We start from the raw sequence: 12,883 nt of genomic DNA on the forward strand, positions 1-12,883 counted from the left end.
AGACAGAACTTTCTGCTGCTCCCACACCATTGTCCTGCGGTACTCTTGCCACAGCAGCCCCCCGGCCTCCCAGAACGAAACCCTGCCCTCAGCCGAGACCCAGGCCCCGGAGGCGGGGGGCACAGCAAAGGGCAGGGGAATTCAGGGCACCAGCACACGTGAAGAGGGACGCAGCTGAGGACACTGGCTGGCCAGGGTGTGCAGGCAGTGACTGGCGTGCGCCGCGTCCGTCTCGGGGATCCTCGACCCACTCACAGAAGCCCTAACCAGATTTTCATCTTCAAGCTCAAGTACTTTGAGGTTCAGCCTATTTTAGAGAAAAGCAGTTTAGATTCCAATATGAAAACCGGAGGAAGGAACGCATTCACAGCATCCCCCCTACAGAGAAGTGTGACGTTTCACACGTTAGCTCCCGGGAAGGCAGAGGGATGGATGGACACCAGCTCCGTGCGTCCCAGCAGCACAAGCTAAGGCTGCACGAGGCCCTCTTCTCCCCTCTGCAAACCAGGGCAAGCCCCCAACCCCCAGAGACCCTGGGAGAGGGAGTCCGTGAGTCTGCAGCTGCACAGGCCAGGCCCTCTGCCACCCATGCCCCACGCCTCCCCACATCACCTCCTTGACGCTCAGGTGTCCCCCGCTGCAGAGGGCGTCAGGATGGTCTGACTGAAGATTACACCCCAGCTCCAGCCTGCTGTGACCACCTATTTGGACCCACAGCACTTGTCACCTCCCCGCACACCCTAGGCCTCCTTACTGATCGCATGTGGGTGTATGTCCCCCTCGCCCCACAGAACACACGCTCAAGGCCAGGGACCTCCTTGGGGCACCCCAAGCCCTGAGAGTTGTGCCTGACCCATCACAGAGGCTCATCTGTTTTAGGTCACAGAAACCCCCAAAACAAAAAGAGCAAAACTAACGAGCACTGTCTCCAGAAAGGCCACCAAGCGCCAGGCATGGGAGTACAAGACACGCGCTGATCCCATCCTTGAGTTTACGACCTGGACGCAGTGATTCCACACCCCAAACCCCACCCGCTACCGAATGAGCCCACATGGAGGTGCCCTGGGGAGAGAGGCGGGGTGGGGGGGGGGGTGTCACTGGCAGCCGCCGAAGGAGGGGCAGGCTCTGCGTGTGCAGCTGGAAATGTCCCGCCTGGAACAACCGAGGCACACTCAGAGGGAGACATGGTCCCCCGGGGCCTGGTGCTCACCGTGGGCCTCTCACAGCCAACCCACGGAGGCCGCACACCACGCCCCTCCACCTGGAGGAGAGAACACTCAGCTGGGGGCACAAAGAAAAGTCCACGGCTGCCTGGAAAGGCCTATGGACAGGCTGATCCCAACCTCCAGGTCTTTCAAAGGCCCGAGCCGCTGCGGCAAACAGGACAGAACCCCTCTAACCACCCACAGTCAGACAGGCCTCGAGCCCCTCTCCCCATCAGCTCTGCACGTCGCCTCCTAGCGCCCCCACCCCACCTGCGGGACAGGACGTGTGGCTCTCGCTGACGGACTTCACCAGCCGGAGGTCACCGCTCGGGACCAGAGGAGACTCTGCCGAAGGCTTTGGCTTCTGCTCGGGGCCCGGCGCCTCCTGCCGCTTGTGGCGCTCCTGCCGCTCGCTGTGGTTGCGCAGGACGCGGTTGGCCGTCTCCATGACCACGTCGGTGTGCAGGCTCTCGGCCGCCATGGCCAGGAGCCCGTCGTCGTCCTCGCCGGCATCCCAAGCGTCGCTGGTGTTACTCTCAAACTCCTGGAAGGTGCTGATTCTCTTGGCCTTCGCGGGCGTGGTGGGCACCTTGGGCGCGGCCTTGAGCAAGCTGCAAAGCAAAGGCAGACCTGTCCTCTCGGGGGCTGGCGAGGATTTGCCCCGCGACTGGTGGGAAAGGAGCCCCGGACGAAAGCGTCAGCTGAGCTGAGGGTGAAGAGGTTTCCAGGGGAGGACTCGGGCGCCCGGGGCGCTCCGCCTGTGAAGCGGCTGCCCTCGCCCCGGTCATGCTCTCGGGGCTCGGGGATCGAGTCCTGCAGGGGGCTCCCTGCTCAGCCCTGCTCCTCCCTCTGCCTCCTCCCTCCCCCCACAACTGCTGCGTGCGCGCACTCTCTCTCTCAAGTAAATAAAGAATCTTTAAAAAAAGAGGACTCCTAGAGTTCAGTGACAGGAAAGAGAGGCTCTCGAGGGGCCGTCCCGCTGAGCAGTCTGCTCGGTGACAGAAGCCATTCGGGAGGAACCCCAGCACCGACAGTGCCCGCCAACCTCCCGAGGCAGCAGTGGGGGTGGGGCAGGCAGGAGCGGCTGTTCCCACCCCCCAGGCCTCTGGCATCTGGACTCAGACGCAGCAGCACTAGAACCAGGGCCCCCACGTGGGTTCCAGGAACATCTGCCAGCACCGGCCGTGGGGCCACACCTCCCTCTCGTGTGCCCGCCTCTGGAGGAGCCCAGACACTAGGCAGAGAGCGCAGTGGAGGGCAAGTGAGCTGAGTGCCGCGCACAGGCCCGGGGCCAGACCCCACACCCGCCAACTAACGGGGTGCCAGGCACATGCTCTCCTGCCCAGGCCACTCCACTCCAGGCTGGGCTTCCCCCTCCGCCATTCTCCAGAGGATGAGCCCTGCGAGGCCCTGACACGTGTCTGCTGATGGGAAGACTCCTTCCTCCTCTCAGGACTCCCAGGCGGCGGGCGGGTCACCACAGCCCCCAGGAGTGGGTGGAACGCGGCCGGAGCGCAGGCCTCACTTACGTGCCGTGTAGCAGCGGGTCGAAGGGGGGGTGCTGTGCGCCGTACACATGCTGGATGCTGTTTGGAAGGAAAGGAAAACCGGTCAGCTTCTCTCTGCCTCCTCCGGCACCCGCCACTAACTCGGGGGAGGCACTGGTTCCCAGGAAGCCACACGCCTGGGGGAGCAACTCCCCATCCGCTGCACAGGTCCCGGGGCCCACCCGGAAGGATGAATGGCGCCGCACAAGCCCACGCCGCACAAACAACGGGGCACTCAGCCTGTCCAGCAAACGGACCTCAGCCCGGGGAGCCGCAGCCCTGACCGCATCGCCTGGACCTCAGGCACCGCTGGTGAGTGGCCGCTGGGAGCCAGGAGTCCCGGAGTCACCGAGATCAGGCGGCCTCCGCTCTCGGACCGTGTGCCACTGGCAGGACCACAATCTAAGGCTGAAATGCCCATCTGGTACCATTTTGTGTGCAGACGAAACACAGAATCACAAGAGGAAGATAAGCGTATTTTTTAGAAGACTTAGTGGTTTTATTATACAAGTTTTCTGGGGGCGCCTGAGTGGCTCAGTTGGTTAAGCATCAGGTGATGATCTCAGAGTCCTGGGATCGAGCCCCACGTTGGGTTCCTGCTCACAGTGCGTCTGCTTCTCCCTCTGCCTCTGCTGCTCCTCTGCTCGTGCACCTGCTTTCTCTCTCTCTTCCAAATAAATAAATAAAATCTTTAAAAAATACATAAATAAATTTAAAAATAAAGACTTCTGCTCGTCAGAGTGAACTTGGAAGATGGACGGAAACAAAACAGCCCCTGTGGCAGACAACCACAGCAGTCGGCTGAGCGGGCGCACCCCACACCTCTTCCTCCGCAGGGCGGCGTCCAGCCGATGGAGGCCCTGTGACCCAGCACAGGTCGGTCACCAATGTGCTGCCCTTCCTCATCTGCCTGGAGCACTGGTGTGAGGCCTAGAGTTTCCCAGCCGCCAGGCCACCATGCGTGAGGAATGAGCAGGAGTTATAAACCATCTGAGAACACAGGCATGGCGGGAAGACGAGACCGCGCACGGGATCCCGTGAGGCAGTGCGACCCCATAGGTCCAGGCCCCAGCCCCCTCAGATGTGAACCAAGCAAACCCCAGTTCGGTTCAGCCACTAGCAGTGAGGCCTCCTGGTACAGTCCCTGTTCGAGAGACGCCAGCTGGCACCCTCAGTGGGACACTGTCAGGGGGTGAGCGCGTTAAAGCAAATGCATACACGGAGGCCTTTCGTGCACAGAGGAATGTTTTAATTTTTTTTTTAAGATTTTACTTATTTATTTGACAGAGAAAGATCACAAGGAGGCAGAGAGGCAGGCGGGGGGGTGGGGGGAGCAGGCTCCCCGCTGAGCAGAGAGCCTGATGCGGGGATTGATCCCAGAAGCCCGGGATCATGACCTGAGCTGAAGGCAGAAGCTTAACCCACTGAGCCACCCAGGCACCCCAGAATGTTTTAATTTTTAAAAACAGAAGGAAATGCTACATTTTTCACTAAGCATTACATCACGACTGTGTCCCCGTATCACCACCATTCAATGTACTTAAATGCATTTATTCACCCAATGTCCATTGCTACATACCAAAAAAGGTACGCTCTGTATTAAATTTAATTTTTTTTTAAGATTGTATTTATTTGACAGAGAGAGATCACAAGTAGACGGAGAGGCAGGCAGAGAGAGAGAGAGAGAGGGAGGGGAACCAGGCTCCCTGCTGAGCAGAGAGCCCGACGCGGGGCTCGATCCCAGGACCCTGAGATCATGACCTGAGCCGAAGGCAGCGGCTTAACCCACTGAGCCACCCAGGTGCCCCGCTCTGTATTAAATTTAAAAACATAATCACGAGACAGCCACACGAGACATCTCTACACACTTCTCTGCAACTCCTTGGGAATCTATAATTAATTCCAATTGTTAAAAGTTTCTTAAAAGTCCTGGGGCACCTGGGTGGATCAGTGGGTTAAGCCTCTGCCTTCGGCTCAGGTCATGATCTCAGCGTCCTGGGATCAAGCCCCACATTGGGCTCTCTGCTCAGCAGGGAGCCTGCTTCTCCCTCTCTCTCTCTGCCTCTCTGCCTCCTTGTGATCTCTGTCAAATAAATAAAATCTTTTTTATAAAAAATAAAAAAATTAAAGTCCTAAGAATAGAAAAAATAATTTAGAAAATAAATAAAGTCCTAATAATAGAACAGGCCCAACTAATCGCTGCCTATGCCACCTCCCCAGACAGGACAGCCTTTAATTTCACTCTGTCCCACTGTATAACTACACCATAGTTTGTCTATCCAACGTGGATCGCAACTCGTACGTGCCAAAGGGGGTCCATCCACAACAGCGTAGTTGGCAGAATAATGGCTAAACATGTTATGTCCTAATCCCAGAACCTGCAAATGTGTCACCTCCCTTGGCAAAGGAGGCTTTGCAGATGCAACCAAAGACACAAGCCCTGGGAGAGCGGCTAGGGTTATCAGGTGGGCCCAATCTAATCACGAGTCCTTAAAAGTCCTCCCTCTTTCTAAGAGGGAGCACAACCAGAAAGAAAGCTCTGATCAAGGCTGCACTGCCGGCTGTGAAGATGGAGAAAGAATGTGGGAAGCCCCTAGGAACCGGAGAGACTAAGGAAATGGCTTCTCCCCAGAATGTCCAGAAAGCCCTGCCAACACCTTCATTTTAGCCCAGCAAGACCCATGCCAGACTTCTGACCACCTACGACCGAGTGTAATTGATTATAAGCCAAGAGGGTTATGCTGACTTGTCAGAGCAGCAAGAGAAAACCAGAAGAGAAGAGAATGGTGACAGGCAACAAATCCGTCTTCCTGGCTTATGGAAGCTTAGAGGTCTCTGGTTAAGTCAACCTCACTCTTTTGCGTTACACAGGGCTCTCCCCTGGTGACGCTACTTAAAAAGGTCCCACCCCCAACTGTCTAAGTCCATCCCAGCTGCTGGAACAAAAAGACCACACTTGGGGCAGCTTATAAACAAAGACGTTTATTCCCCCACAGTTCTGGAGCCTGGAGGCGCAAGGTCAAGGCGGCGGCAGATCTGGTGTCTGGTGAGGGCCTCAGCGGGTCCCTTCTGCTGTGTCCTCACCTGGTGGAAGAGGCAGGGAAGCTCTCTGGGGTCTCTTTTATAATGGCCCTAATCCCACCACAGATGGTTCCAGGCTCAGGACCTCCTCAGTCCCCAGAGCCCCCATGTCCTAACACCACCCAGGGCTCCCAGCGAGTTTTGGGAGCACAGGAACACTCAGCCCAGCAGACCTACTGAGATGGTGTAAATCTCCCACTGTGTCCTAGTTCCACACTTCTGCGGTTTTGTTTTTTACTCATGAGTTTTTAGTTACCTAGAATTTATTTTATTTTGCTACAGACTGTAGAAAACTTTCTAAAAATATAATCCACTGCTCCAATGACACTGCTTAAAACCATCTCCTATTCCCTACTGGTCTGCAGACACCGTCTTCAATACACATGAGATTATTCTATACTGGGGCATTTTTTCAGTTTTCCATTCATGCCTCCGTGCTTGTGCCTGTGGCACAACATTTTAATTACAGAAAACGTTCCCTTTTATATCCTAAGACGTCTTAGCAAAATCTAACAGACCTCTTCTGGCCCCCACTTTGTGGCGGGCGTGGCGAGGAGTACCGGGCAGCCAGAGCCAAGCACACTGGACGCCAAACTCGCAAGAATCTTTAAGTTTACCGATAAAAATTTTAAAAGTGCATTGGTATTTACAACGGTCTAGGAGGACAGAAATGTGGAACCTGGAATACTTTCAAACGGAACAGTCCTCAGCTATGAAACACAGCGCTGGCTCGTGCTACAACACGAAGAACCTTGAGAACGTCCCACTATGTGCAGGCCGCCGGGCATAAAACAATGCCTATCCTACGATCCCACTGACATGAAATGTCTAGAAGGGAGATGGGAGGTAGACTAGTGGTTGCTTGGGGTGGAGGATGGGAGGCTGGGGTGACAGCGAAGACAACAGAGCTTCTTCTTGAGAGGACAAACATATTCTAACGTTGACCACGGCAATGATGAGGCAAGTCTGCAGGGACACCACAATACCACTGACTTTGATCGTTAAACCAGGGAATGGTGTTGTACGGGAACTTAAATGGGTGAACTATTATTATATGTGAATCTCAATGAAGATTAAGTTTTTAAAGGCAGCGCAGCTTCCAGCTGGCTCCCTTGGGTTCTCTCTTGGAACCCAGCCACCAGGCTCTGAAGAAGCCCTGACTAGCCACGAGGGGAGCCCACATCGAAGCACGAGAGCCAACAGCTTCAGGGTCCCAGCTGAGGGCCGGCATCAACCGCAACAGGAGTGAGGCACGAGCCTTCTGATTTCCGTCCCAGCCTCTGAACCGTCCCTGTGACACCATGGAGCAGAGATGCGCCATCCCCACTGTGACCAGCTGGACCCACAGAATCCGGAGAGTCTAGGGGTCTGTTGTTGTTGTCGTTTGAAAGAGAAAGTATCAGCCCACGGAGGCCAAGCACAACCCCTCTGTAGCGCCCCTTTCCAGAAAGCTCTTGGAGGCTCCCCTGACCTTGGTAGAAGGTTTCCAGTTTTCAAGAACCAAACAGCCTGGGTAACTGCTTTCAGCTTTAGCTTCCTCGTCCCAGAAATGGGAGTAAGAACTTATAAGAAATGAGACCGTCATACAGCAGCAGCTTGGCGACCGCTGAGTGACCTACGGGCAGCATTCGCCAGTACTGTGCACCTACCCTGCTGGCTTGCCCCCTTCCCTCGTGTCTCAGGACACGAAGACAGCTGCAGACCAGCAGGCAGGGGGTCTCTGCCCTCTCTGTGCAAGGCACCTGCACAAGTCACACAGCAGCACCGCGCGCTGTGGGCCCCTCCCTGCCAGGATGGCACCGGCGCGTTAATTCTTCACGGGCACACCACTTGTGTTTATTGAGCAGAAAATGTTCCAGCACAGTTCAAGCTCAGACTAAAAGGTATCTCATTTTCTCTTATTAAAATTGCATTTTTATCTGGCCTTGCATAGCTAAAAAGAAAAATAGGCTTCAGCGAAAGCCATTTTAAAAGAGGAAGTGGCAACTAACACGCCTACCTCACTCCACATAATGAAATTGTTCTTTAAAAAATACGCTCACCAATAAACTTTTTAATAAATAGCACTGCCTAAAAACACAACAGTAACTCTTTGCTTTAAAGAGGACCCCAGTGATTCCTTACGGAAAGCAGATACACATGACATAATGGCACTTCCAGGCACACGCTGTGAGAAACCCTCGTGTAAGGACACAGGAGACAGGTTCAGCGGTGTCACAAGCACGAAGAAAGAAAATTCAAGAAAACCCTTCATACGTAAACAAGTGAAAAATGAATTCACATTATCCATTCGCCCATTATCGGCTGGAACATGAGTATAACGGAACACTAACCACAGCAAACATGAAAGAAACGCAAGAACCAAGATCGGTAAACTTAAAAACATACCGCTGAAGACTAACTTGCATAGGCCGTTTGATGTCACTTACAGAAAGTTTTTAAGAAGAGATAATGAGGGGCGCCTGGGTGGCTCAGTGGGTTAAAGCCTCTGCCTTAGGCTCAGGTCATGATCCCAGGGTCCTGGGATCGAGCCCCACATCGGGCTCTCTGCTTGGCCAGGAGCCTGCTTCCTCCTCTCTCTCTGCCTGCCTCTCTGCCTACTTGTGATCTGTCAAAAAAATAAATAACATTTAAAAAAAAAAACAAAAAAAAGAAGACATAATCAAACTATCTATCATGTTGGATACACACACAAGCAGTCAAACTCCTAGTGCGTGACGGCCACAAAAACAAATTCTGAATAGCCAGAGAAGCAGAGGAGTGGGGAGGCGGGGACCCTGGGTCCAGGGAAAGGATGTGGTGGCTTCAGCTCTGTAACAGCCAAGCGTGGGAACAGTCCCCAGGCCCATCAACGGGCGGCCTGGGCATACACAGGAAGGTACTAGGAGGTTCCAACAGAGAACCAAGAGCGGACACCCGCTCCCACGTGGACGGAGCCTGAGAACATCACACTCAGTGAAAGAAACCGGCCGCGAAGACCACAGTCCTGTGATCCACACACAGGACTGCGCAAATGTCCAGGACAAGCAAGTCTGCAGAAACGAAAAGCAGATGCGTGGCGGCCAGGGGCTGGGGAGGAGGGAATGGGGAGCCACTGCCGGGAGCCTGGGGCTTCTCTACCGTGCTAAGGCTAATGTTCGAAAACTGACTGTGGTGATGACTGCCCAACTCTGCAAAGAGACTAAAAACACTGTACACTTTAAGTGAGCGAAACAGAGGCTATGCAAATGATGGCTCCACAAAGATGCTGAAAGGAAGGAAGGGAGGGAGGGAAGGAGGGAGGGAGAAGGCGGGCAGGCGGGCAGGGAGGGAGGGAGGGAGGGAGAAAGGGAAGGAGTGCGAGAAGGAGGAAGGGAGGGGGAGAGGGAGGGAGGGGAGGAAGCAGGAGGGTCTCCTCCCTGACCAGGTGTCTGGGAAGGCTGCTGTGCCACGGTGGGTGAGGGGGAGGGTTTTAAGCCTTCGAAGGGAGACCTTTAAACAGGTCCGAGTCCCCCTCTGCAGCACCGAACAACAGAAGCCCCTAATGCTACCCGCATAGAACCAGAGCTCCAGCAGCTTCCAGTGAAAATGACAGGCATGTATCAACCCCCCCAGGACCACGAAACTTCTGAAGGATTCATTCGTTACCAGCAGGCAACAGCGGGGACCACAACTGCATTCCCTGGGCGGGACAGGTCTCCATCCTGATGACCGCACAACCGAGCGGCCATGAAGGATTCTCAGACGGAAGAACAAATACACGAGAACTCACGAAGCGTCATGGATCCCCTCTGCGGCCCCAGAGGCTCCCATCCAGGTGAGAGGGAGGTGCCAGGACCAAGGACAGCACCGCACAGGGCACGCCAGGGATGGGCAGGGGGAGAGATGCCCCAGGGATGGCGCCCAGAAGAGGACCCCCCCAAGACAGCCCCCAAGTTCTCAACAGAACACCCCCTTCCCACACAAGGCACAGGGAGCCACCACTGGAACGTCACCACCAGGAAGGGGGAGGCAGGCAACGAAGACGGTACAGCTAAGGTTCACTGCAGGCAGGAGGTGGGAACGAGGGGCACCCCCAGACGGAGGAGGTCACAGGTGAGGACAGGTTGGAGACACAGGTCAGCTGGGGGAGGCCCAGAGAAGAGAGATGGGGGCCCCAGAGCAACCACTGCCGGCTCCTCAGGACTCGGCCCTGCTGCCATTAGAGCTCAGGGCAGGCAGAGTGCAATGAACCAGCACCCAAGGCTGTCCGAGGGCACACCTGTGACAGCCAAGTGCTCGAGGCTAGCCTTCCCTTGGAGGGCACCCTTCATTCAGCAGACACTGGCTGACCCCTGCTGCGGGCCGGGCTGACACCGGAGCTGGGGTGATGCTGGGGAGCAGGGACACAGGGACAGCTGGCCCCTGGCTCCGGCGATGGCGGGAGAGCATCCCAACATGGGTAAGCGCAGCAGCGGGAAAGCAAGAGGGAATCGAGCAGAGTCACGGGCAGAATTCCAAAAGGAAGGAGGAATGCTGCGTGACAAGAAGGCGATTCTCTCCCACATATCCCAGCAAACACTTCTCTGGTTTCACTGACTCACACACACACACACACACACACACACACACCCGACACCAAGGCCCCGGCTTGGAAATGAAACTGACAGGCCAGGGACCAGGGCGGCTCCGTGTGCCTTGGCGAAAGGCTGGCGTAGCGGGGCTGAAGCAGCCCGGAAGGAGACAGTGAAGTGTGAGAGGAAGGAAAAGTACAGAAAAGACACATCCTAAGCATCAAAAAGGAAACTAAGAGCCTAACCCAGCACTTAGGAGATGCTCGCCTGCATCTCAGCCGCGGGGCGTCAGCGGGCAGGTCGGGAGCCCCGCTGCGGCCGGCAGCCTCCTGGGCAGGGTCCCGAGACTGCGCCGCACCCCCTCTGTGCTCGACGGCACTTCTCTGCAACAGGAACTCAGTCAGCGACTGACTTACCATCAGCCTCGCTCGAACACACCGCAACGTTCCCCGGGTTTATCAAATATTCAGGAGAAGTAAGTTTTCCAAGGAAATTAACTTTGGAGGGCTTCAGAGGAAAATAGACGAAACACCATTATCACCACAGCAAACAACTGCAACGTCCCTCGGCCCACAGCAGGGTCTGGAACTCTCAGCCCGTGGAAGCAACTGCAGGAGCAGGTGACACTAGGACCTGGGTCAGAGTCTCTCGAGCCGTCACAGCAAAGACAGCTGTGCCACCCCGCCCGGCAGGGACGCCAGGCCTGTCCCACATGCTCTCGGCCGTCTAGTGCCCCCACGGGGCCATGAGCTCCCCACAAAAGGGATGGGACTTGCCTCCTGTCACGCTCCTTGGGGCCCCCAGAACCCAGCAGAGGCTCAGGTAATCGCTGGGTCGATCGGCAAGGTGCCCCACGGGTGTCTCCTGAAATAGATCTTGGAAATGAGCACGTTTAGGTCAAGCATTCCTTCACAGCAGAAGAGCACCGTGTGAACGCACAGGGACAGGAGACAGGCTGGTGGCTGTCCAGTGGGGGAGGGGGAGGCAAACCGGGTGAAGACGGGCAGGAGGCACCAACTTAAACAAGTCCTGGGAAAGTGATGTGTGCGCACGGTGCCTGCAGCTGGCAATGCTGTGTCACAGGCTTGACGACGGCTGAGAGAGAAGCGATCCGAACCGTGTGTGGTGACGGAGGTTAAGGACAGGCTTGGTGACCATCTCAGGACACACACACCAAATCATCACGCTACGCGCCCGAAACTCACAACGTTCCACGCCTGCCAGACCCCAACCCAAACAAGAGCGATAGGTACGTGTTATGGAAAACAGAAGGTGAGAGTAAGAAGAAAGCAAGCTTGGGAATTAGCAAGAAAAGTACACAGCGTGGTGGCCGGCCACCCCCAAGTCCCATCCCCCTCAATCCCCTGCCCTCATCTGGCCTCCAGACACACCGCACCCGGCCCTTCTGACCTCGCTCTCCGACCCCATGCCACCGCACCCCCTTTCCTGCCAGGCCAGTCCGGAGGCTTCTGAGACTGCTGCACCTTCCTGACCTCCACTCCCCACAGCTGAGGACCCAACCCTGCCTTCTTCCCACTTTATGGGGAACCACACTCTCTCCTGATGCTCCTGCCCACCTCCCGGTAAAGGGTTCTCTAAGGGCTGCCTCGGGCACCGCTGCCAACTCAGCCACACCCTCCCCACCTCGCATTAACGGGGCCGGACAGAAGGCAGCTCTGCCCCAGGGGCCACACCTCACGCCCACTTCTCACAGTGTCCAGCTCCAGGACGACCCCACAGATCAGGCAGGAAGACTGACAAGCGCCCCCAGCCTCCTGCTCCTTCACACCCTCTGCCACCAGCTGCTCCTGGGGCTCCTGGGGCTGCCCGTGTCTGTGGCATCAAAAACCCACCTGCTGTCCCCATCACCCCGGCTCGGGGCTCAGTCTCTCCTTCTGACCAGGTCACCAACCCCTTCCATTGCCTAATCTCCACGAACAGCAATCCAAGAACCCGAGGGCCCCCCTTCCCTCCTCCCTGAAGCATACCATCCACATTCGGCCAATCTCCAGGTCCTCTGAAACCCTGAACCATTTCCCACATCTCCACCGTCCCCTCCGTCAACGTCTCGCACTGCTGCCTCGGGTTCTGGTCTCAGCTCTGCAGTCCAGGGACAGCTTCACTCTCCAGCTCAAAGTCTGCAAGGTCTTCCTACTGCCCTTGGGGAACAAGTGGAATCTTCCCTATTCCTCTCCCGCCCCTCCCCACACCACCACCCTTGCTTGGAGCCAGCGCTGGCCTCCAGCCCCCCAAGCCCCAGCCCCCCACTCCCCGCAGTCTGACGGCCCAACCTCATCAGTCGGTCCCTGCGGGCATCCCTGCTGGCACCGGTCTTCTCTCTCCCGGTCACCTTTTCCTCAGCTGGGTACAGAACACCCCCACAGCCCAGCACAGACCTATAGGAACGGGAGGTCCTTCAAGGTCCGGTTTGAGGTCACCTCTGCCCTCCACCAGCATCTCCCTCCTCTCGCCCACGCTGCCCCAGGCTGCCCTGCGGGGGGTCCAGGCCAGCAACTGT

At 56.4% G+C, this 12,883-nt stretch overlaps 1 protein-coding gene across 2 annotated transcripts in view; it reads right to left on the reverse strand.

The window, feature by feature from the left end:
• TBC1D22A (TBC1 domain family member 22A) overlaps positions 1-12,883 on the reverse strand; it is a 289,882-nt gene that overhangs the window by 268,548 nt on the left and 8,451 nt on the right. For both annotated transcript variants that reach the window (XM_032882758.1, XM_032882759.1), the window contains exons 2-3: positions 2,735-2,791; positions 1,476-1,816 (exon numbers count right to left, since the gene is read on the reverse strand). In XM_032882758.1, the coding sequence (XP_032738649.1) occupies positions 1,476-1,816; positions 2,735-2,791 (398 nt within the window). The remainder of the gene's footprint in view (positions 1-1,475; positions 1,817-2,734; positions 2,792-12,883) is intronic.

Source organism: Lontra canadensis, unplaced genomic scaffold (assembly GCF_010015895.1).
Source record: "Lontra canadensis isolate GAN:19392208 unplaced genomic scaffold, GSC_riverotter_1.0 scaffold84, whole genome shotgun sequence".
Lineage (NCBI taxonomy): Eukaryota > Metazoa > Chordata > Mammalia > Carnivora > Mustelidae > Lontra > Lontra canadensis.